The 23,237-nt window shown below is 43.5% G+C and overlaps 1 protein-coding gene and 2 long non-coding RNA genes across 16 annotated transcripts in view; 2 read left to right on the forward strand and 1 right to left on the reverse strand.

Annotated features, from left to right (window-relative positions):
• LOC146405300 (uncharacterized) overlaps nucleotides 1-10,000 on the forward strand; it is a 68,414-nt gene extending 58,414 nt beyond the window's left edge. The window contains exons 2-4 of the long non-coding RNA XR_014837107.1: nucleotides 1,609-1,855; nucleotides 4,564-4,625; nucleotides 9,805-10,000. This is a non-coding gene — a long non-coding RNA (uncharacterized LOC146405300). The remainder of the gene's footprint in view (nucleotides 1-1,608; nucleotides 1,856-4,563; nucleotides 4,626-9,804) is intronic.
• The window catches only part of EHF (ETS homologous factor), a 193,297-nt gene continuing 179,505 nt past the window's right edge, over nucleotides 9,446-23,237 (reverse strand). For 9 of the 14 annotated variants that reach the window (XM_021083196.2, XM_085011517.1, XM_085011519.1 and 6 more), the window contains 5 exons: nucleotides 22,556-22,624; nucleotides 22,363-22,431; nucleotides 16,317-16,379; nucleotides 14,420-14,615; nucleotides 9,446-14,044 (listed from right to left, as the gene is read on the reverse strand). In XM_021083196.2, the coding sequence (XP_020938855.1) occupies nucleotides 13,945-14,044; nucleotides 14,420-14,615; nucleotides 16,317-16,379; nucleotides 22,363-22,431; nucleotides 22,556-22,624 (497 nt within the window). In that variant the 3' untranslated portion in view covers nucleotides 9,446-13,944. Of the gene's footprint in view, nucleotides 14,045-14,419; nucleotides 14,616-15,918; nucleotides 15,972-16,316; nucleotides 20,580-21,116; nucleotides 22,432-22,555; nucleotides 22,625-23,237 lie in introns of those variants that run through there. The other 5 variants (XM_085011523.1, XM_085011522.1, XM_085011516.1 and 2 more) reach the window with 3 other exon arrangements.
• Nucleotides 14,480-19,214, forward strand: LOC146405301 (uncharacterized). The gene is made up of 2 exons (XR_014837110.1): nucleotides 14,480-18,494; nucleotides 19,057-19,214. It is a non-coding gene; the product is annotated as an uncharacterized LOC146405301 (long non-coding RNA).

Consider the following 23,237-nt stretch of genomic DNA (forward strand, 5'->3'; position numbering starts at 1 on the left):
CAGTCATTTCATTCTGGCCCTAAAGATATGGGTAGAGTATAACACAAGGACTTCTTACTCTAGTACCCTCTTAAAGTTTGATTCTTATATGTTAGCGTTATCTTTCCTTTCTGTATCTATAGGTAAATCTCCAGGGGTAAAATGTTAGATGTTACCATTGGGGCCCATGAAACCTTATGCCCTTCTCAGAGGAACAGTGTGAAAAAAATAAATCTTTCCATGAAATTTAAGGATCTCTGTTCTTTTTCTCATCTTAGAGCACAGATCTCACTTTGAAATTATGCTAAATGAAATCAGTGAAAATATAGTTTATTGTTAAAAAAAAAAAGTAGTTCCAGGATAAAAATAAGGACTTTGAAGCCAGGTAGACCTTATTTTAAGTCCTATCTCTGCCACTAACTGACTGCATGAACCTGATAAAATCACAAACTTCCCGAACCTCATTTTTTAAATCCGCAAAATGGGAATATAATACCACAATGAATAATTTCACAGATTAAATGTAATTTTAGTATTGTGATTGAGCCAGGATTCAAACTCAAGAAATCTGGCGCTGGAGCCAAGTGCTACAACATATGGGGTCTGTGAGAATCAGAGATTATTGTTGAAATTCCCCAAGTCAGATATTTCCAAAAGACAGTGTTTTCCATTGTGCAAATTAGTTTTGAAGGCAATGGGGATCTTTTTAAGGTCATGTCCATCTTGCAGTGGTCCTGGATCTTAGTTTCAATCAGATGAGAAATTGGTGACTCGAAAACTAGACTCTTTCAAGAGATTACAGGAAAGGACTTTGTCCTGTAGACAGACAACTACAGTCGAAATTTCTGATAAAGAGTGGTCACCTTCACTAGTATGGGTTAAGGTTTCTTTTACTCAGGATTCTGTCTCTACTTGTCCCAGAACTAACTTGTACCCAGTGCCTTAAAACACGCCACAAAGGAACAAAGTAGTCTCCATCTCTTTGTCAGGACAAGTCCTTTTTCCCATCTTCCATCTCTTCCACTGTGTTCTTGGCTTCCTTGCATTTTCCCAGCCCCAGGTAAAATCTTTCTGTATGGAAATAACTTATATGTTAGGCAAGCCATCACCACAATGTCTGCTCCTCTCAACAAAAATAAGGTCCCTTGTAACCCAAGAGAAAGCTGAACTCCCAAATACTAGACCATATATTCTCTGTTCTCTGACCTCATGCCTTTTCCTCTGCAGGAATATTCTTTCCAGTACTGTCACCAGATACCTTCACAACTGTATTAACTAGCACTCTTCATTTTGAAATCAACAGAAAACTTAGAAATCTAAAGCAAAGATCTATCAGCTCCTGGAAACGAAAGGTCTTATAGTAAGGAAGGCTTCAGGTGCATCCTGATCCAGGGTTCCATGATTCATCAAGGATCCAGCACCAGTTTTCTGAAGTTTGGTTTGTTCAGCCCACCCCCCTTCAGGGTATTGACTTTGTCCTCAGATTAACTTCCCTTATACAGGAAAAAAAAGTTACAATAGCTCTACGATGCACATCTTCATACCACACAGTCTTGAGGAAGAGCAGTCTATGTCCCAACATTCCCAGCAAAAAACGTCCTGAGACTCACTTTGATTCTACTTGTTTAGGTCGTGGAGACAGCCCTCAACAAGGATGTAGATGACTCTGATTGGCTCAGCCTGGGTCACATGCTCCATACCTGGACTTGAAGGATCCCTCAACGACTACATGGACCCCCAGTGGGAACTGAGAACTAACAGAAAGAGAGAAGAGAAGAATGTGCCCTTGGGAGGAACTAATAGAAATGCATTACGTTATAAATCGTGACATCCAAGAGGTGGATCGAAATAAAGGAATACAAAATGGATAACCAAGGTAAAAAATCTGGTGGCAAACATTTAACACACTTAAATTTAGATCTGACCAAACAACTGTAGAATTGGGGTTTTGATTTTGTCAAAAAGACTAAAAATATTTAACCTTAGCTGGAAAGAATATTAAAATATACTAACCCAAATCAGGAAATAGAGGAAGGGAAATAAGAGGGGTGAGTGTTAGTTTCATCATATTTCATAACAAGAAGTTAATCAATCCTGCCTCAAATGGAAACATGTACTTTTAGAAAGCATAATTGCTCCAAAGTATAAAAAAAATTAAAATTTTTATACTTCATTCTCATGAACTTAGAGGTACCTTTTTTGACCTATTATACCTTACATTAAAGAAACATTTATTTCAATTCAGATTTTCCTTCCATTTCTTTTTCTCCAAGTTGAGTTCAAGTTCAGTTGAATGTTTTTTCATTTTTGAGTTGTGCATAAGATTACATTTTTATAAAATTATGTCCATCTAAACACTCATATATTCTTTTTAATTGAATAGCTATTACATTAATATAATTGATATATAAAGATTTACATTGAAAAGTCATGCTTTTCGCCCATATCCAACACCCTCCTAATTTCTAGCCCTCAATCCATCTGTCTTTTTATTAGAGCAGACTTGTGTTTGCCAGGGGGGAAGGAGGAGAGAGTGGGGATGGACCAGGAGTTTGGGGTTGGTAGATGCAAACTATTACATTTAGAATAGATGAGCAGTGGGGTGCTACTGTACAGCACAAGGAACTATGTACAATCTATTGGGTTACAACATGATGGACGATAGTATGAAAAAAAAAGAATACACACACACACACATATATGTGACTGGGTCACTTTGCTGAAATTGAAAGAACATTGTAAATCAACTATAATAAAATTTTTTTTAAAAATCAAAAAAAGAAAAAATAATAATCAACTTGCAAAGATGTCCACCAAATGTGTACAACTGTTATTTTTAGAGGTGGAATTTGAGATATTTTTTAACGTACTATTTTTAACTTACTATTTTTCTATATTCCTTTTTTCAAATTATGATTTGACATAATTTTGTTATATTAAAATTGCATAAAATTTATAGTATATAAATTATATAAAATTTATAATATATAAAATTATATATTAAAAGTGAAAGCAGTTCCTCTCCTTCAGTGGCCAATTAAGTCCCACTCTTTTGTCAAGACTTTGCTTGTTGTCAGGACCAGAAATGACCTCTTGCTTCTCCATCATCTGTATCCCTTACTCTGCAGCACTCGCACACCATACACATACTCACTGAGACAGGTGCTATTTGTGGACACGTAATGCATTCCTGCTGCAGGAGTCCCCTGGGGGTCCCATCTGTGGTTCCATCATTAGCATTATGGGGATCAATCAGCCTCAAGAGAAGGTAATATCTGTCATGAGTTTTGAATTTCAAATTACACTCAGTGCCCCAAATATCTGGGTTTTTTTGGGGGGAGGGGGCAAAATTCGACTTCCTGTATCTAAGAAAGCTTCCTCGAAGAAAGAAGGGACTTCACTCCGCTGTTCAAACCTCAGGTGGTGCTTCCTTTAGCAGCTTCAGAATTCATGTGATAGAATGTCATTGCTTGGGAGCTGGGTGCAAGTCCTAATTCTGCTACTTGGGCAATCTGTTTAATCATTCTGAGCCTCCATTTCCTCATCCCAAGGGAAAGATGATTACAATGATATTTTCCTACCTCATAGAATTCGCTGAGATTATACAAGTGCCTGGTACTCTGTCTGACAGGGTAAGCACTGCATAAATACCAGTCGTCACTGTTCCCCATGAGCCATATCCCCAGGTGGAGATGCAGTTCTTAGATCCTGAAGAGCAGCTTCCCCTGGAACTGGCTACATACATCCAAGGATCCAGGCTCTGCTGCTCCCCTCCCACCTCCACAGTCTTAGAAAACCACCAGAGACAATTCCATGTTCACCTTAGTTCACCAGCCCATCCCAGGGCAGAATCATAAACACTTAAATAAATTTTGGACTACATTCAAACTTACTTTCATAAATTCCTGGAACTTTCTATTTGGAACAACCTCAGAGATGATCTAGTCCAACCTGTTGATTTACAAATGAAGAAAGCAAAGCAAGAGAGTTTAAGAAACTTGCCTAAGGGCCCATGGCTAGTTAGTGATGGAGTCATGACTGGAACCCCGGTCCCACCTTCCTGCATTTTCCTATCATTGATCACACTGCCATGTAATACCCTGGTTATTTGGCTGTCTTCCCCAGAAAGTATGAGCTCCAACTGAGAATGCCTGCTTGTTCATAAGAAAGGTAAGGTCTAAAGAGGTTAAGTCGCTTGCCCAAGGTCACGTCACCCAGCTTGTAAGTAAGGACATGAAATTTGAAATTTAGATTGTTCCAACTCAAAAGCCTGGGCTTTTTGTTCTGTTAAGGTGTTTTCCAGATATCTCCCTCCTAAAGAGAGAATGGATGTTAGTGGTGGATGCAGTACAGTGGACTAGTGTTAAGAGTCGAGTGGGCTCTTAGACTAACCTGCTGTGTGAACTTAGACTAGCCGTTTGGCCTTGCCTCTTAGTCTGTCTCGTGTAGCAAGACTGTAACAAGGTGCAGTGCATGGCACCTTGGCTGTGATCCATATGCAGCTGAAATTTGTTGAATGCGTGAATCCCTTTTTCCCCAGTACCACGCAGCCATGGTCTTTACTTCTTGTTTTCCCCCTCACAGAGCACCTCCACGGAGAGTCAGAGAGTCCATCCGGGCGTGGAATCCTGTGTCTTCTCATTCAGGTGAGGTGTGTCCTTAGGTCAAACTGGAGAGATCACCTCTGTTTTCACAGATTGGGCAGGGATCACCGACTCAAGCCGTGTGAATACACTGTTTGTTTTCCTTCTTCTCTTTCTGTTTGCCATTGGAAAAGTCCATTAGTGCTGAATGACATGACTAAATAGTCAAGGGGAGAACAGTTGATGTGTTAATAACTCTTAGGTAAATACCTTTTGTTATTGTCACCATTGAGGCTTTCAGAGAGATGGCACCATTCCTGGCCCCAGACAGTTGCCTTGTCAGCTCTCTGTCTTTCAGCAACCTGGAAAGGCAGGTTTGGAGAGGGAAGGAGTCTGAAAGGGACTGGTGAGCAAGAGGAAGGAAAGATACGGGAAAGAAACAGGGACTCTGAAAGAGACACGGAGAGGAAGCGAGACGAGGGTAGGCACACATACGTATCCCGTGTGTGCACGCACACATGCACACACACAGGGAAACTGAGGAGAGATGTCAGAGCGGGATGATTAATGGGATCCTTCATCAGATCTCATACTCTCTTGTGCTCCTCCCTTAGCAGTGCTAGGGAGCTCTGTATTCATCGTATCTTAGCAGCTCTTACTTGGTCCCTCTAGTTCCACATCTATTATTCTACCACCATTTAGGATGTGCAATTTTTCCTACCAGAAAAATGGTTGGGACCCAGATGGTATTGGCTGGATTTGAAGAATCAGTGTAAGAAGGTTACACAGCATTACATGGAGGACAGGAGAAAAAGGAGCTTCCTTGAGGATGTCTCCATATTGGGGAAGGAAGACCCCTGTGATCATAAGGAACCCATGGCCAAGAAAGCTCACACTTGGGTGAAAGGATTCATGAATGGGAAAACTGGCACATTGGCAAACTGGCTTCCCCTTAGTTAAGAGCCTGGATGACCTTGGTTGTGTGCATTAAGCTCTCTGCATTTTTGTGATGGCAGTTTGCACCAAATGATCTTCCATTTCTAAGCATCTCTGGGACCAGGATTTTTAAGGTGGATCAGATACCAAATCCTCTTTGCATCTTAGTCCCTGGCTAGGGATGGTCAGGAATGACTTTAACACAAAGTAAAGTGGCTTAAAGACACCCATGCTGGTTAGATATCATTGTGTTCCCACGATAGACACCCAAAATATCTCTCTTGGAGTTGTCACAAATTTAGTGACAACTTATAATTCCTTTACTTTCTTTAGTGCCTAATTCTTTTCATAGCACTTTCCAAGAAATACAGTAGAACATCATGACCAAGATCCCAACTCCAAACTCAGCCAGGAAGAGGCTCAAGTCTCAGCTAGCCATATACCAGCAGGGTGAACTTAAGACTCTATGAGTCTTGGTTTCCTCATCTACAAGATGGAAATAACAGTAGAACCTGTCTCATGAGTGAGGTTTTAAATAAAAAAAAAAATGAAAGTAAAGTGTTTAGCACAGTACCTGTGTGTATAAAGCCTCCATAAATTATGGAATGATCAAATAGTGGAATCTGTCCACTCCATTCCCACAATACCACTGGGAAGTGGTGTATTGCGATTTAAAGGAGAAAGAAACTAAAGAATGGAGAAGTTAAACAGCATGTCCACAGTCTCAAGGCAGTTAGTTGAAGCCAGCACCAGAAAGCAAACAGACTGTCCCTCCCTCGTATCATCACGAAGTCTCTGAACTGAGCTTTTAAGAGGCTGAGCAAATGTACAGGGAGAAGCACAACATGTTATTAGAAGGATGGGAAGAGTAAGAACTGAAGAATGAGGACTCAGGAAAGCAGGAGAAGAAAACTGTTGCAGAAAAGAAGAAAATGGATCTTTCCCAAAGTAGAGAGGGACATCAGCAGTGTCAAAAGTCATGAAGTCAAAAGGGCTTGAAATTTGAAAACAAAAAAATTCTCCCTCTAGTCAACAACTATTTATAGAGTCATATACGTATGGTAGGCACACCCTAACTCCAGGAATATGTTGGTGAACATGGCAGACAAGGTCCCTGCTAGAGCTTACATCCTAGCAGGGAAAATCAATACTATAAAAATAACCTAGTACATTAAAAGTAAAATTTCAAGTAGAGCAAGTTCTGAAAAGAAGATAAAATGAGGATAATATAATTGGAAGTGATGGGGAAGGTGGATGAGCAGCTGAAGCTCATGTGATTCACAAAGATGACTTTAAGAACCTGTGAGACTGGAAGAAGCCAACCACTTGACCATCACAAGTGTATTTTAGGCAAAGGGAATAGCTGAAGCCAAGTTCCTGAGGCAGGGATGAGTTTGACTGTAACCTTCAATAGGGCATTTTCAGTGACCTGATATGGACAGAGGTCAGATCATGACACTAAGGAAAGAGAACTCAACTATAAGAAAACAGAGAGCCTATGGACAAACTACTCACTCAAAAAGTTGGTCTTGAAAAGAAGGAAGAAAATGATATTGGTGGCATTTATGGCTGACAGTGGGCCGTCATTCCTATTTAGGGATCTTTCATTTCCCTTCCCATTTCTGTGATTTCCCCTCTATGCCAGTATTCTCAGCGAGAAAGCCACATGCTTGGAACATTCATATTAATGACTGTAGGGTATTTGTGGGGTTTGAAGATAAGAATAATCAAATCCTCCCACTCCAAGTCTCCACTGAGAACATGGAACTTGTTTGCACTTATAAATACTGTCACCATTCCAGCAGAGACATTTGCTTTGGACCTGTATTTATTTATTTATTCCCTACAATTCAGAGTCATCTTTGGTTTCTGAGGCTCATTGGATCTTATTTCACTGTTGGTTGGTTTTGTTCACTACCCATTCCACCCTTACCCCAACCTCCCAGGTCAGATTCTAGAGCAGTGCTATCCAATAGAATTTTCTTTGATTATGGAAATGTCCTCTATCTGCATGTCCAATACAGGAGCCATTAGACATATGTGGTTCTGCAGCATTTGGAAAGGGTGTAGTACAATGAAGGAACCGTATTTTCATGTCCATAATTTTAACTAATTTAAACTTAAATAGCCATCTGTGGCTAGTACCTATACTTTTGGACAGATAGTTCTAAAGAGTTAAAATTCAGGCGCATTCATAGTTCCCAAAGAAGAGGCGCTCTTGGAGTTCTTGGTGATTACTGAGAAACGCATCAATGCAAATAAATAATGCTGAGGGCAATGAGGGAATTTATTTCAGTGAAAGGTGGAAATATATACAAAGTTGGCCAAGTTTGATGTGCATGAATATTATCAGCATACTAACTTGGCCCAAACGTGAAAATACTGCTGCTTGTAAAACAGAGAGGTAATCCTGAAGAGCGTTTCCCTTAGTATGTTCTAAAGGATGTTCTTTATGCTAATTTCATAAAGTCTTCTTTGATGCACAAGGTCCATTGTCAAGGTCCCTCTCTTATAGAGTCACATTGCACATCATCACAGTAAAGGCTCTGGGAAGTCCTACAGTAAATAAGTCTATAATACACTGTTTGACTCAGTATTATTTCTCTAAGGCATATAACCATGAAACTCTGTGTGTGTGCATGTGTGTGTGTGTAAAACATTAGCATTCTGACACACTAGAGAAATATTAGGGTTAAGAGTAGGGACTGTGGGAAAAAGAGAGCTGGATAAACAGTTCCATTTCTACCCACTTACTACTAGCTGTGCGACCTTGAGAAAATCATTGAACCTTTCTGACCTTCATTTCCATCATCTGAAAATTGGAGATAATAACTATATATAGCAGGCTGGCCTGAGGATTAAATGTAATAGTGTGTACAAAGAACATATCACTCTCCCTGGGATCAAGTGGGTCGTCCTCAAATGGTTAGCAATTATTGTTTTTATTATGACTTATGAATTGAAATGACCAAAGAACTGAGACTTTCTGGGCCCCAGGAGAAATGTGCTATGAACCAGTAGAGTTCTCTTCGTGCCTTGAAATATTTTGATGTGCTGCTTTAGAAACCTGGATGGGAAAGTGATCTCTGGGGCCTCTCTGTTCATTCTTCACTAAGAGTGTACACTCAGCATTGAGTGCTGCCCGGGAATTCGTTCTCAGCCCAGAGGGGCACTTTGACACCAGAAGTTGGAGCACGTCACTTCTCTGTGACTCTCCATCTCACTCAGAAGAAAAACTGGAGGCTTCACCATGGCCTCCACATTCTGTGGGACCCAGAGACTCTCATATTATTTCCTACTATTGCTGAGTAGTGTATTATTTCCTACTATTGCTGAGTCCCACTATTGCTGAGTCTGATTCTCTTTTGCTCTAGAATCTGACCTGGGAGGTTGGGGTAAGGGTGGAATGGGTAGTGAACAAAACTAACCAACAGTGAAATAAGATCCGATGAGCCTTGGAAACCAGACTTCCCTGCTGTTCCCTGGATGTGTCAGGAACATGTGTCAGGAAGCTCAGGAACTTTGCACATGCTGGTTCCCCAGTTATCTGCACAGCTTCTTTCCTTACATCCTTTGTAACCCTGCCTAAACTCACAATCACCCCTACCTACTCCAGCACACTTGACTCTTCTTCCTTGCTCAACATTTCTTGACCACATAATCTGATAGGCTACATTTGATTTCTAGGTTTGTTAGTATTTTGTTTCTTGTCTGTTTCCACCCAACAAGACATAAACTTCAGGAGAGCAGAGTTTTTGGTCTCTTTCATTCTCTGCCATAACTCCGTGCCTAGCATAGTGCCTGGCACATGGCAGAAGATGCTCAATAAGTGCCTGTTGAGGAAATAAGTATAAACAGGAAGTGCATGTGCTATGTTGCTGTGGACTAAGTGTATTTCCTCTAAGCTTGGTTTTGGATGGCTTGTGGCAGCATGAAACACACAATTATAGGCTAGTCTCTGTAGTTTTTATTAGTGTTTTCTGGGACCCATCAAACAAACAAACAAAAAAACCCCATATTTTGAAAAATATAATTCTTTCATAAAACAGAACTACTCAGTTTGAATTTAACATAGTTTGCAGGGCAAGATTTCTGACTTAAAAAAAAAAATAGTGGCAGTAGGGTTGTTTTCCATAAATTGTCAACCCAGAAGCCAATGGGAAGAGAAGCAGGAATTATGCAGATAGTTACAGAAAGCTCCATCCCCCGGTTCAGCTAAACTGGTGAAGGTGCCTATAGTTCAGTGGTTCTTGAGCCACCTTCTCAATAAGTATTTATACAATGTTCTTTCTATCTCTTATTCCAGAAATGGAGTCCTGGGAAGCAGTGCTGGGGCTAACTGAGCTCTGATCTTGTGATTGCTCTTCCCACTGACACACAGGAAACAGGAAGGATCTCTCCAGTGGGCTTCTGTGGAGTATTGATCACACCCCATTCTTTGATAAGCTCCTCACAAATACGGCTCCAGGCTGTTCACACGGTAGGCGTGCCACAAACTTTTTTTTAACTATCGGATAATAATATAATTGCCTTTCCCTCTTACTGTTTTAACTTCTCCTAGGTTTTTTTTTTTTTTTACATTTGAAAAACAACACACTTGTAAAACTAAAATCTAGCGAGCATGACTAACTTTATCAAAAGACCCTTCAGTATTTTTCAAAAAGAAAATACAAACCAACCCAAAAATACTAAAATTTAGAACTGCTTTATACTTAAATAGCAATTTACATCATATAAACACGTTCGTACTCTTCATTGGTTAAAACAGGTTAAAAGTTCATTGCTGGCTTCTTACACCAGATAAAGTCTCACAGTTCCTAGTAAGGTAACAGAATACGCTCACAACGAATATTGACTTGGAGAACCAAACCCTATCTTGCTTTCACTTCAGCGCAGGGAGGAAGGCAAAGGAAAGAGTCTCACAGTAAAATGTTCATCTGATAGATAACATGTCCTTGAAGTTTGGGCCAGTTCATCCAGGGAAGCAACAATTCATGTCCCGATTGTGGATACGGCCTCCTAAGCTGAGGAGTCTTCTAGGAGACATTCGTTCATTAACATATAATTAGTGAGGACCTGTCTCATCATGCCAGGTACCGGGAAAGCAATGTTGTTAAGATATCATCCCTGCCCTCAAAAGGTTTACAGTCTAGCGAGGTAAGGATTTGAAGAAGGACAAACATATTCAAAGACAAACTCATCATCACCTGGGTCTGCCCTGCTCAGAAAGCAAGTTCAAGATGCTGTAGGTATGTTCCCGGGAGACAGGACACTGCTCAAATTTTATTAAGTCAAATATCTAGAAGCCTCAGATGATCTGAGTCTGGTAAAGTCTTGGCAATACATTTCCTCCCTCAGGTTCCCATAGGCAGGGGGACAAATAAGAGCCAAAGCCTTTTCTTAAGGAGGGTTTAAGGAGACCATGTGTGGTGACCATAGGAGCATTCAGCTCAGATGAGCGTCTCAAGTGAGAAACTGTGAGCCCCCAAAAGAAGGGGGTTTCACCTGATACTGGCTTGTCTCTGGGACCTTGCTCTCCTTTGCAACACCATGGTGGGAAGGATTCTGTTCACACCCCAAGTTGGCATGGCTCAATTGTCTTGAGTTGTCTGAGTCATGAACAACATGTAACAAATGCATCAAACTCAAGCCAAGACAATAGATACGCTGAGAATTTCATATGCCATCCTATTGAAGCAGGAACCAGCTGCCAGAAACTGTCACTTTCAACAAATAACACAATCTGCTAACTGTCTGCAGTGTTCCAGTCAGTATGCCCCAGACTCACTCACTACCTAACGAGGATTGCTCCTCAGTGAGAGAGGAGGGTGCCAAAGGAGCCAAGGCCAGTCTGGAGGAATGTGAGAAACTTACAGGTTGGGGAAGGGCCAGCTCAGAGAAGGATCCAGGCAGCTTAATGATGAATAGGCAAAACCAGGGATGGAAGAGTAGAGAGCAAGTGAGAAGACGTCCCTAATAAGTTCACACAATTCAGACACAGACACAGACACACAAACATTTGTGCGCTTACACTAATTCAAATATCTGCAGGTTTAAGTCATTCTGTGTGAAGTGTAATCAGATGCTGGAAAGCCTCGTGGTTCCTTAGCCTTGCTTGGCAAGCACGGTGTGTCTTTTAGGCAGGAAGGTCTCAGATCTGGGCTGCTCACTGTCATTTCAGTTCCCTCAGTGACTGCTCCTTGACAACACTGAGTAACACCTTCGTGGAGATGACCAAGCCAGGCAGAAAGATAAACAACTTGGTGGGACCTTTAGAAGGGCATTGATTTCACTAAGCTATGTGCTAAGGCCACCAGCCATAATGGCTCTCATTATAATTAGGACAAAATTCTTAATTCTTCATACTAACAACCTTCTGAATCTATTACAAAACTCTGCAGCCTTTGAGCTTATCTCAGCTGAGTAAGTACCCCATCAGTACATGAGAAGAGCACGCCTTCTTATTGGTACATGTCTTTGTCCCTGAATTCTTGCTCGAAATAGGCAGGAGGGAGGACAAGGCCAAGGACGTGGGGAGCCAAAGAGCAAAGCTGCAAAAGGGATCTGGATGTTCAAACTCATTTTCGAAGTGCCTCCAGGCTCACGTTCCTCCCAGATTTCAGGGTCTGGTGATAAGTCTCTAAGTACCCAGAGCAAAGCCTTCACTGCAAAGTCTCCAGCTCCTTACTGACCAGAGCTCCTGAACTGAGTTTTCTGGTTTTTTCTCTTCCATCCTTCCTTTCTTTTCTTTGTCTTTAAAAAAAAAATATATATACATATATGTATACATATATACATATATATACATATATGTATACATATATACATATATATACATATATGTATACATATATATATATACACACACATATATGTATACATATATATGTATATATATTCCTCTGGATGCAAATCTAGGCAAGACATCATTCGCTTTGGAATGAGTTAAGATGAGACAGGAAAGAGATTATCCAAAAGAAGAAAAATTGTAAGAATTAACATCTGCAAAGATTTTTCCCAGGAACTAATAACTAGCTCTCTCTCCCTCTCCCTCCCTCTCTCTCTCACATATACATTCTTCTCTCAGGGTTTCCTTTTGCAATATAATTGTTACTCTGTGAAAATGTGTTCTATTGCTAGCTCTTGCTTAGTTTTTCTGACTTCAGCTCTCACCTGAGGTTCTGAAAAGAAATCCCTCTAGATATTTCAACCCATTGTCCAAAACATTTTAAAAGTGAAAAACTAAGTTGCCTTTAATTGGCACATTGTAAATCAACTATAATTTTAAAATGTTTAAAACTAGGTGGACTTTAATGTCTTGCTTTTGCTTCCTTCTCAAGACTAAAAGGTCTTATTTTTCTGCTGTTCTGAGAATTGATCACCACCATCCTCTTGATTGGCTCAATCAGTGGTTCTCAATCAAGGGCAATTTTGCACCTCAGGGGACACTTGGCAATGTCTGGAGATATTTTAATTGTCACAACTTCGGGGACCAGCGTGCTATTGGCATCTCGTAGATAGAGGTCATGGATGCTACTGAACATCCCACAACACGCAGGGCAGCCAAATAACATACAGCAAAAACAAGACAGCCAAAGTGTCAGCTGTGCCAATTGAGAAACCATGGACCTTGGGAGTACCAGAGCAAAGCAAGCAACTGGGGTAAAAATAACCAGGGCTGGACCTTCTCTTAAATTACTAACAGTTAGCAGAGGTGGCAACTGATGTTTTTCACCCATCCTCCAAGGGGGAGAAGGGAAGAGAGCCTTAGCACCAGGTAAATCATTCCTGAACGAGTATAAAGCCCCTCCACCATTTTTCTTCTCGCTGATTTAAACATGAAAGCCATGTGATTATGCAGTGATTACAGTCCGCCCGGGGTTTTGGAAGTCCTCCTTCTCCACTCACAGGCTCCTGAAGGTCAGGTTAAACTTCCCAGCATCCTCCTGGTTCAGCCCATCAAGCTGAGACCCCGATGTGCATCCTGGCAACCATGCTCACCTCTCTTGACAAGGCCACGTGGATGGATGCTTCTGTGGGGGGGACACATCTCCTTTTCCTAAATCATTCTGCATACAAAAACATTTAATGCCCTCTGATTTTTTTTTTTTTTTCCTTAGCAAGAAGCACAAGGCTACAAACTGTTCTTCTTGCAGCGGAAAAGAACTTCACAATGCAGGCAACGACAAATCACAAACCACATAGAGCATCATATGTCACAGAAAACTGTGTACGTTTGTTCCCCATATAGGACATACTTCAAAAGTAACAAAATAATTTTTTATCAACGGTCCTGTTCCTTCTTCCCATTAGAAGTAGATGTGGTTTCATTTTCCCCTCAAAGTACATAAATATCAGAGAAAAGTAGTCTTTGAAATATTTATGTCTGAGGACTTCTTGATTGGTTGTCACTTGGGGTGGGTTTGTGTTCGAGGTGTTACCAGCTTCAGTTTTCATTTTCCCTCCATCCACGTGCATTCTTCCCAAATTTATATACCAGTCTTCTTCCATCCACACGTTCCAGAATCTCTCTTTTGTAGTAATATCTGTAACAAAGGACATCGTATCAAGGGGCTGGTCAGATTAAGACCCGCCGGCGAGGAGTTCCCATCATGGCTCAGTGGAAACAAATCTGACTAGCATCCATGAGGACACAGGTTCAAACCCTGCCCTCGCTCTGTGGGTTAAGGATCTGGTGTTGCTGCGAGCGGTGGTAGAGGTTGCCAGTGCAGCTTGGATCTCACATTGCTGTGACTGTGGCATAGGCCAGCAACTGTAGCTCATAGTTCAACCCCTCGCCTGGGAACTTCCATATGCAGCAGGTGCAGCCCTAAAAAGACAAAAAAAAAAAAAAAAAAAGACTGCCGGCTAAAGAACTGGTTGCAAGGCCTTACCACGTTTGGAGACTTGAAACTCCTCACCTCATGGCTCGGCTGAGTTTTTCGTAGGTCATGCTGCTGTTGTTTTTCTTTTTCCCCCAGAGCTGTGCCACGGCCTCTGATTTCAAGAACCTGAAGATGCCCTCAGACCGGTCTTCCCACTTGATTAACCCCGGATTCTTGTCTGGGTTCAGGAGAATGTCTCGAATGAATTCCCATAAGTGAGTCCCTCGAGGATCTGAGACAGTGGAAAAAGGCGTTTATTCATGGCCTGAGTCACAGCAAAGAAGGCCCAGAAGAAGCCTAGAGTTGAGACATCTCCCATTAAGTAGGAGTAACTCAGTTCCCTGCTACCTGCTTGTGACACCACATCACAGAATCCTCAAATACCGGGTATTTAAAAGAATGAACTAGCACAGTGCTTTACTTTACAAATCAGAAAGCTGAAGCATGGAGAATCTAACAGATTTGACCAAGGTCACACAGCTAACCTGGGCAAAGCCAAGACGAAAGACGAGGTCGTAGATCTCCTAGGCTCGAGACACAAGGTTTATTCTAAATATGGCTGACAAATTGCTGGGGAATCCCTTCAACTTGTTACTTCCCAGGAGAACAATGTTTTATCACCTTTTTTTTTTTTTTCTTTTTTGGCCACACCCACGGCATATGGAAGTTCCTGGGCCAGGGATCCAATCCGAGATGCAGCTTCAACCTAGGCCACTGCTGTGACAATGCTAGATCCCTAGCCCACTGTGTCAGGCTGGCAACACCACAGAGACAAACTAAGTGGTTAACCCACTTCGCCACAGTGGGAACTCCCTTAACCACTTTTATATAGAACCTCGACCCATCAAACGGCTGCCACTCAGCAACTGCGCTTGAGCCAAATGCACTTTGATAGCATTCTAGAATTTTAACGCCTTGGGGGCAGGGGTCTTGCGGAGGTTGAGGGGGCCAATTTGAAAATGAAACCGTGACTGTGATGAAATCAGCAATCAAGATTGGCAAGAACAAGTTCAAGTCCACCCCCGTGGGACTTGGGATTGCAGGGTTCTCTCCCCACAGCCCAGGTGAGGGGCTGTGTCCATTCATCTGTAAGACGACCCGGAGCAGCAAAGAGTACAACTTCCAGATTATCTCACCTTGTTTTCTTTCCATGCCCCACCCTCCCCCAACCCCATGGCTCTAATATTTCATACCTTTTCATAAGGTTTTATTATCAGGGGACCTGCAGCTCCCTAAACGTGCTGCTGAAGCTTAAGAATACACAGTCGTTTCTTGGAACAACAATTCCACAAAAGTAGGAAGTCAACATTCAACAAAAGAAAAAAAGAACACACCTCCGCTGTTTCTTCCCGTCTTTCTCCTCTTCCCACCCCACCCCCCTTTTTTGTGTGTGAAAAAGGGAAATCCCTCCCCCGTGCCTGCAAGCTGTCCTCATGGGGCTTCCACTTTGAGAAACAGCCGCAGAGGAGGTTACTTTGCTGGCAAGCAATTCCTGTCGTGTTTTTTTTTGTTTTTTTTTTTTGTTTTGTTTTTTGTTTTGTTTTTGTCTTTTTAGGGCCATACCCTTAGCGTACCGGAGGTTCCCAGGCTAGGGGTCCAATCAGAGCTGTAGCTGCCGGTCTACGCCAGAGCCACAGCAATGTGGGACCTGAGCCGCATCTGTGACCTACACCACAGCTCATGGCAACACTGGATCCTTAACCCACTGAGCAAGGCCAGGGATCGAACCCTCATCCTCATGGATACTAGTCAGGTTCGTTAACCACTGAGCCACGACGGGAACTCCTGTCTTTTCACACTGTCTTTTCACTCAGTCAAGGTGAAGAAATGCAGGCAACATGCAGAGACAATATTTGTCTAAAAACTGGACGCCTCCAATTACTCTCCACTCGAAGGGAAAGGCCAGGAGGCATCTGAAAGCCAGCCAACTTACTGTGCTTTTTGGTGTGGGACTTTGTAGGGTGATCTTGCTCCTTTTTCATATCAGGTGACTCTGCTAAAGAGAAAAAATGAGAACTGCTTCATTTACCTATTTCCTACAATTATCATTTTCATTCATCCATCCACTCATTTAACCAGGATTTATTAAGCACCTACTACATGTCTGGCACTCTTCAGGTATGTGGGCTGTGCCCAAAACAGAATTGAGATGATATGTGCTCTGGAGAAAAAAAAATTTCAGGTTAAGAAGTAGGGGTAGAAGTGTAGCGATGGGAATAATTTGCAATTAAGTATAACGTGGTCCCGGAAGACCTCTCTGATAAGGGGACCGGAAGGGTGTGAGAGAGACAGTGACACAGAGAGTGGCGGAAGAGACTTCCATGCCTGAGAATAGTAAGTGCCAAGGCCCTGAGGTCGGCGCACACAGAGCAGAGGGAATCCAGCGTGGCTGTGAGCAAGGGGCAGAGAGGAGCAGCTGAGGGTCAGATCACGAAGGCCCTGGAGGTCTTTTTGAGGATTTTAGCTTTTCTTCTGAGAGAGATGGGAGGCTGTTGAAGGGTTGAGGTCATTGAAGTTTTAGGTTTTTTAAATTTGACTGTACATAATACAAAAATGTAAACATGTATAACAAAGAAAGCTGACTTTTAAGCTTAGAGGAGTGCCTTTTTGGCATGCAAAGTTACATTTTAATCAGCCTGACAAAGGGGCCATTGACTGGCCTGAACTCAGTACAGAGGCCACAGTGGACTATGGAAACACAGATTAGTTTAACAAATGACTTATTATGGTCACCCTTGTGAATATCACCAACAAGGAGATGGCAGAGGCAAATCTGTGACAATAGAAAACGAGGTGATCTAGTTCTGTGGGGGCGGGGGCACTTTGAGGGTCAGGAGGACCAAAGCAGATCTTAATCTAAAAGTCCCACCATCAACACTCTGCCAGCTTTTTTTTTTTTTTCTCTCTCGGGCTGCACCCATTGCATATGGGAGTTCCCAGACTAGGGATCAATCGAAGCTGCAGCTGCCGGCACACACCACTGCCACAGCAACGCCAGATCTGAGCCACGTCTATGGCCTACACTGCAGCTCATGGCAACGCTGGGTCCTTAACCCACTGATCCGGGCCAGGGATTGAACCCACATCCCCATGGATACTAGTCAGGTTCGTAACCGTTGAGCCACGGTGGGAAGGCCCTCTGCCAGCTTTAATACAGAACTGCCCCTAAATGCTAGCCAATCATTATGTGATGTGGGGCTAGTAAAACTCACGTCTTGTGTGTGCATTACATCAGGGCTCCCTAACCTAGGGTTTACTGGCTGAGGTGTGGGCTTCAGCGGCACTTCAGACACTGAAACTGCAGGCAAGGAAGAAGGTCTGCAGCTTTCAAGACTGTTAAAAGTGCTTCATGATTCAGTAAAGTTTGAAAACCATTAGCCCCTAGTGAAAATGGCTAAGAAGACTAGCTTGTGTTTCTTGAGCACTTACTACGTACCAGGCACGGGGATCAGCACTTTACACGAATCACCTTATTTGATTCACACAACACCCCTGTGATACGGTAGGTACCAGCAGGAACCAGAGTTTTACAGCTGTGCAGGAGCCGAGACACAGAGAGACCAAAGGACTTGTCTAAAGCCACACAGCCTGAAAGTGGAGCCAGGATACAAACAGGAACAAGTTGAACCCAGAGGTTTTACTCATAACCACCATTCTGTGCCATTTCCAAAAAAGGGGCCACAGAGCAGATTTCATAGTCATCTTCCCCACCAAGAATCAGGTTCAGTTCTGCAATGCTCTAGTTAGTGGGGGAAAGTCATTCCAATGTGATGATTGTGTGTTTCTCAACATGCAAGGACGCATTCACCCAGTTGATCACCCAGCCTGTCACAACTCAGAGCGGCCAGAAATTGGAAAGCCATGATGGGGTGGAGGAGAGACATGTAATGAGATCTGGTTAGGAAACCTCCTTCTTCTGGTTCAGTGCACCACCTTCACCCCCAGCCCCCCACCCTGACATTGTCAGCAGGAGAGCCTGCACCTGAGTCGGATTTCTCCGAAACCTGGAAGAAGACGTTCACAGGAAATGCGAGGAAACGGCGCTCTCCCTCCCTGGAGGTTTCAGGGTGAGGTTGCGACATCCCATCAGGATGTGACAATATTGCGACAGGTTGGCATTCACCCCGGTTTCCAAGTGATACATCACCCTGACAGGGCCACGTTGTTCTGCAGACAAAGAGTGGCATTTACCCAGCAGGCCACAAGCAAAGCTCATTTCCAAATGGCATCCAGGAGGGATGCGGGGCCCTTTCTTGCAGAGCCAGGGTTGAATTCAGAAAAACCCAACTGTCTCTCAGCTTCTTGGCCTCCGTCATTGTTTAGGAAGGGAGAGCTCCTATAGAGTCAGTTATTTGGGGGGTAAGGTATCTTTATGAATAAAATGGAAACCTCGGAGCCTCTCCTCAGAAAAACGCAAACAGGTGTGCCCTCGTGAAGTTCTGTAAGCAACTTCAGGAGCTTTGGGCTCGCTTAAGTGTTCATGAACTCCAGATTAAGAACCCCAGACCAGCTACGCCACGAGGCTATGTTCCCTTTGAGATGTCAGCCATTTACCCCAGCTAGACTTCCAACCAACTTAGGAAACTCCCCCACTAAAAAAATTTCCCCCAATAAAAATATGGAAGAATATGCAGCCAAAGGCAAAAGAAAACTCGATTTTTTTTTTTTTTCAGCCTCTTCTGCCAGTCCCTAGTGCGTGGGGAGCAAGCTGTGGAATGGCTGACCTGCCTCGGCACTCAAATGCTTTGATCTGAAACTTCCCCTTCCTACGACGGCCTCTCCCCCTGGGTCTTCCCCTCACCCCCAATAAAAGTCAAAACCTTTGAAGTTAGCCATGTGGTTAAGTGAGTCATTCTTATAAAATAATGGCTTGCTCTGGGGAAGCTGTCCAGCTTGGCTTTCTCTTGCTCTGCTCCCAGGCACCTCAGGCCAAGGTCCAGCCTAGGCAGGGGCAGCACCAAGGCACACTTTTATGATGAGTTCCAGAGCATGACTTCAGCTAAGCTGCTTCGCCAGAAACAAAGATTAGAAACATTTGCATATGATTCAGCTGTGAGCCATTTCTTTACGGGATATACAAATTTCAGTGTTATAATGGACCAGGCCACCCTCGCTCTAGGCTCGGCAAGCTGATGAATAAACACATCAAGCCTGAGTTGGCATGATGGGCTCGAGGACTATCGGGCGGATCGGGAACACTGGTGGTGGATGTTTTATGAAATGAGCAGACGACAGAAAGCAAAACACAGCCCGCTTCTCCACCTGTGTTTATCAGCCAGGGCATCAGTTTACATGTGGCCTCACCTCAGTGCGGCTTGTAAGTTGCATTAAAACCTATCAAGATATTGAACTGCACTCTGTGCCATGGGAGCTGGAAATCTAAAGGCTCAGACCAGTGATGATGAAGGTCTTTTGGGGGGGCGGGGGAGGGGGTTCTGGTCCCAGCCAGTACAGACTAAGCTATTCTGAAAGGAATTGATCCTTGCCAGGCTGTAATTACCTATCCCATCTGGAGGGCTGTTACTGCAAAGAATTTACCAACCCAGGCGCTGAATTGATTTTTTTAAGTGATAATCCTGATAGGAGTCCTGGATGGCTTATTTTGTTTTCCAGCCTGTGTTATAATCGGGGGATAGGAATCCAGAGCAGGGGGATGAAGAATCGAGGGAGGTGAAGGAGAGCGGACTAGGAAAACCCTGTTAGGAAAGACCCTTCAGGAGTCCAATAGGCTGAGTCCAGAGGCGGTGAGTTCCCTGTTATTGCAAATATGAAAGCAAACGTTGGCCCCTATTGCTTCTGAGATTCTAGAAAGCAAATCGGGACACAGAGGAGAGCAGGGTGGCCTGGCTGTGAGGGCAGCAGAGCTATGATTATGGTTTTTTTGTCTCCCAGGTGCCTCAAGACCTAACCACCCCGAGGCTCAGGAAGTGGATGGTTTGACTTTACTCTCCGTTGGAATTTTCTGCCCCAAAGCCAAAGACCCAGGTCGAGGCGACGCCTTAGGAAGCGTGAGAGGAAGTTAGAGGGTGACCAGGGTGGTTTCCTCAGTCCTGAAAACCTTGGTCTTGACGGAGTGGCAGTGATTGCCACAGACCTTTTAGCCCACTTGGCTCATTTCCCCCAGAATGGCAAGTCCACGGCAGAACCTTTCCAGTGTTTGATCTATTTCCTAATTTCAACAAGTGCCATGTGAATGCTGTGGATGAGGGTGGGAGAGTCAAGAAATGAACTGGCCTCCATTCTTAACCTCAATTCCAGAAGCATTTACCCTGGCTCCCAGCTTTGTCGCATTTGAAGGGGCTTGACCCAAAGAACCTCAAACCAAAAGCCGTCATTATTTCAGTTCTCAAAAACACACTCAACAAAAGCAAAAACAAAAATGCAAAAAAAAGGGGAGGGGTGGCGGAATGGTTGTTTGATTCTGTGCTTTCTTCCACCAACACTCTTTTAAATTCCGTTCCAATTTAAATTGAGGCTAAGAATGGAGGCCAGGGAGTTCCCGTCGTGGCGCAGTGGTTAACGAATCCGACTAGGAACCATGAGGTTGCGGGTTCGGTCCCTGCCCTTGCTCAGTGGGTTAATGATCCGGCGTTGCCGTGAGCTGTGGTGTAGGTTGCAGACGCGGCTCGGATCCTGTGTTGCTGTGGCTCTGGCGTAGGCCGGTGGCTACAGCTCTGATTAGACCCCTAGCCTGGGAACCTCCATATGCCGCGGGAGCGGCCCAAGAAATAACAACAACAACAACAAAAAGACAAAAGACAAAAAGAAAAAAAAAAAAAAAGAATGGAGGCCAGTTCACTTCTCGACTCCCCCACCCTCGTCCATAGCATCACATGACACTTGTTGAAATTAGGAAGTAGATCAAACTTTAGGTTCTGAGGTTGCTCCAAATTCAGTTCCAGGAAAAGACAGATCCCCTTGTGACAAGTCTAAGCTGCATTTCACAGAGCCACATAGATCCACAAATTGGCACCCAGATCAAGGGACAACAGGAAACCCTCTCTTCACCTCCCTGCTGCACTCACTCCTAGTAATGTACCTGTTTGTCAGTGGACGAGGGGAAACATGATCTGAAACACAAAGCCCCAACAGACCAGCCCTCTCACCATAACCTTGAACGACAGTCATGGACAGCCCCCAGATATATCCATTCATGACCAAATACAACTAACATGAACATAATTCATAACGTGCAGGTGGTCCGATGAATTAGACATGATGAACCGTCAGGGCCAGACTTAAAAACCAACCTGCGATTGCCAGGGTTCTAGATATTTCCAGTTGCTACCCCTCTACCCGAAACCATCGCCACCATTGCACGGACCTCTGAATTCCACTGTCAGATATTCTTTCTCTAAAGCCAAAAACAGCTTGTTGACAATTAAATAGAGCCTTCTCCCCCATAAGTATACCCATATATGAATAATTGTATCTCCCCAAAGCAGGTTTTCATTGAAAAGAGAGTTCCTGTTGTCATAAAAGAGGGACGTGGTTGGGACTGACATGTGAACACTGAGGAATATGGGGTGATTGGCCAGTGAGGACCTGAGGTATAGCCCAGAGAACGCTACCCGATGTCCTGTGATAACCTATGTGGGAAAGGAATCTGCAGGAGCGTGGATGTGTGCATATGTGTAACTGAATCACTCTGTCGTACAGCAGGAACTCTCACAACTTTGCACATCAGCTATATGTGCATAAACCTTTAAAAAAATGGGGGAAAAAAAAGGAGTGACTTGGTTTCACAAGAGGCAAACACTTTTCCTAGAGGTGTCCTTGCTGGTCATTTTCAGTATACAATTATGGGCTCAAAAGCAGATTTCATGAGGCTTTCCTAGCCTTTTTTTGCCTTTTTGCCTTTTAATGGGAAACACACCTGCCAAGTGGAAACATAGGGCATTAGTCATTCTCATTCTCACTACTTCTCAGCAAGCACTTGCCTTGAGGCACACTCAGCCTCTGACGTGGGGACAACTTACCAACGGGAAGGTGACCAGTAGTTGTCATGGAGATCTGGGCCCGGCAGAAAGTTTTGCTGTCCAACAAATCTGTGGCCATGAAAAGATAAAGGACATTAAGAGCCCCCTCCTTCCAACATAACTTGTTGGCTGTTAAAAAAAAAAAAAATGAATAAGAAAGTAAAAGGGTCTTTAGTGTTGGGGAGTTAGTTACCTACTGTGCTACCATAGTTGGGGTCGAATAAATAGTTTTCTTCTTTCCAGGAGTTCATGATGGTAGGGTCTACAAAAGATAGAAAATGGGAAACATCAGCAGTCGTATTCCTTAGAGTTTGTCTTTTCTAACCCACTGCTCATCAAAGAGGTTGTAGCAAGTTCTCAGAAAGAAAAGATTCTGCTTCAGCTCCATGCTACTTTTTTTTTTTTTTTTTTTTTTTTGTCTTTTTAGGGCCGCAGCTGCAGCATATGGAGGTTCCCAGGCTAGGGGTCGAATCGGAGCTTTTGCTGCCAGCCTACACCACATCCACAGCAACGCAGGATCCAAGCCGCATCTGCGACCTACACCACAGCTCATGGCAATGCCGGATCGTTAATCCACTGAGCAAGGCCAGGGATTGAACCCACAACCTCGTGGTTCCTAGTCAGATTCTTTAACCACTGCACCACTGCGGGAACTCCAGCTCCATGTTACTTTATAAGAACAACGTCCCTCCACATTTCCTCCAGTACCCTGGGGGAGAGGGACTTTGTTACAGCCCCACCCAGGTGTTCTATAGCTGTTTCATTTTTAAGGAAGTGAAATAAGGTGAAACAGTGGGACCCTGTCCTATACCAGTGGTTTCCTGGGGATTTTCCCAGTCTGCCCTTGGTGGGGGAGGTGAGGGGGAAATGGGTTC

The sequence above is a fragment of the Sus scrofa genome, chromosome 2, assembly GCF_054392235.1.
Source record: "Sus scrofa isolate SSC_HxYL_T2T_F1_AM1 chromosome 2, Sscrofa_HxYL_maternal_Yorkshire_Landrace_v2.0, whole genome shotgun sequence".
In the NCBI taxonomy this organism is placed as follows: domain Eukaryota; kingdom Metazoa; phylum Chordata; class Mammalia; order Artiodactyla; family Suidae; genus Sus; species Sus scrofa.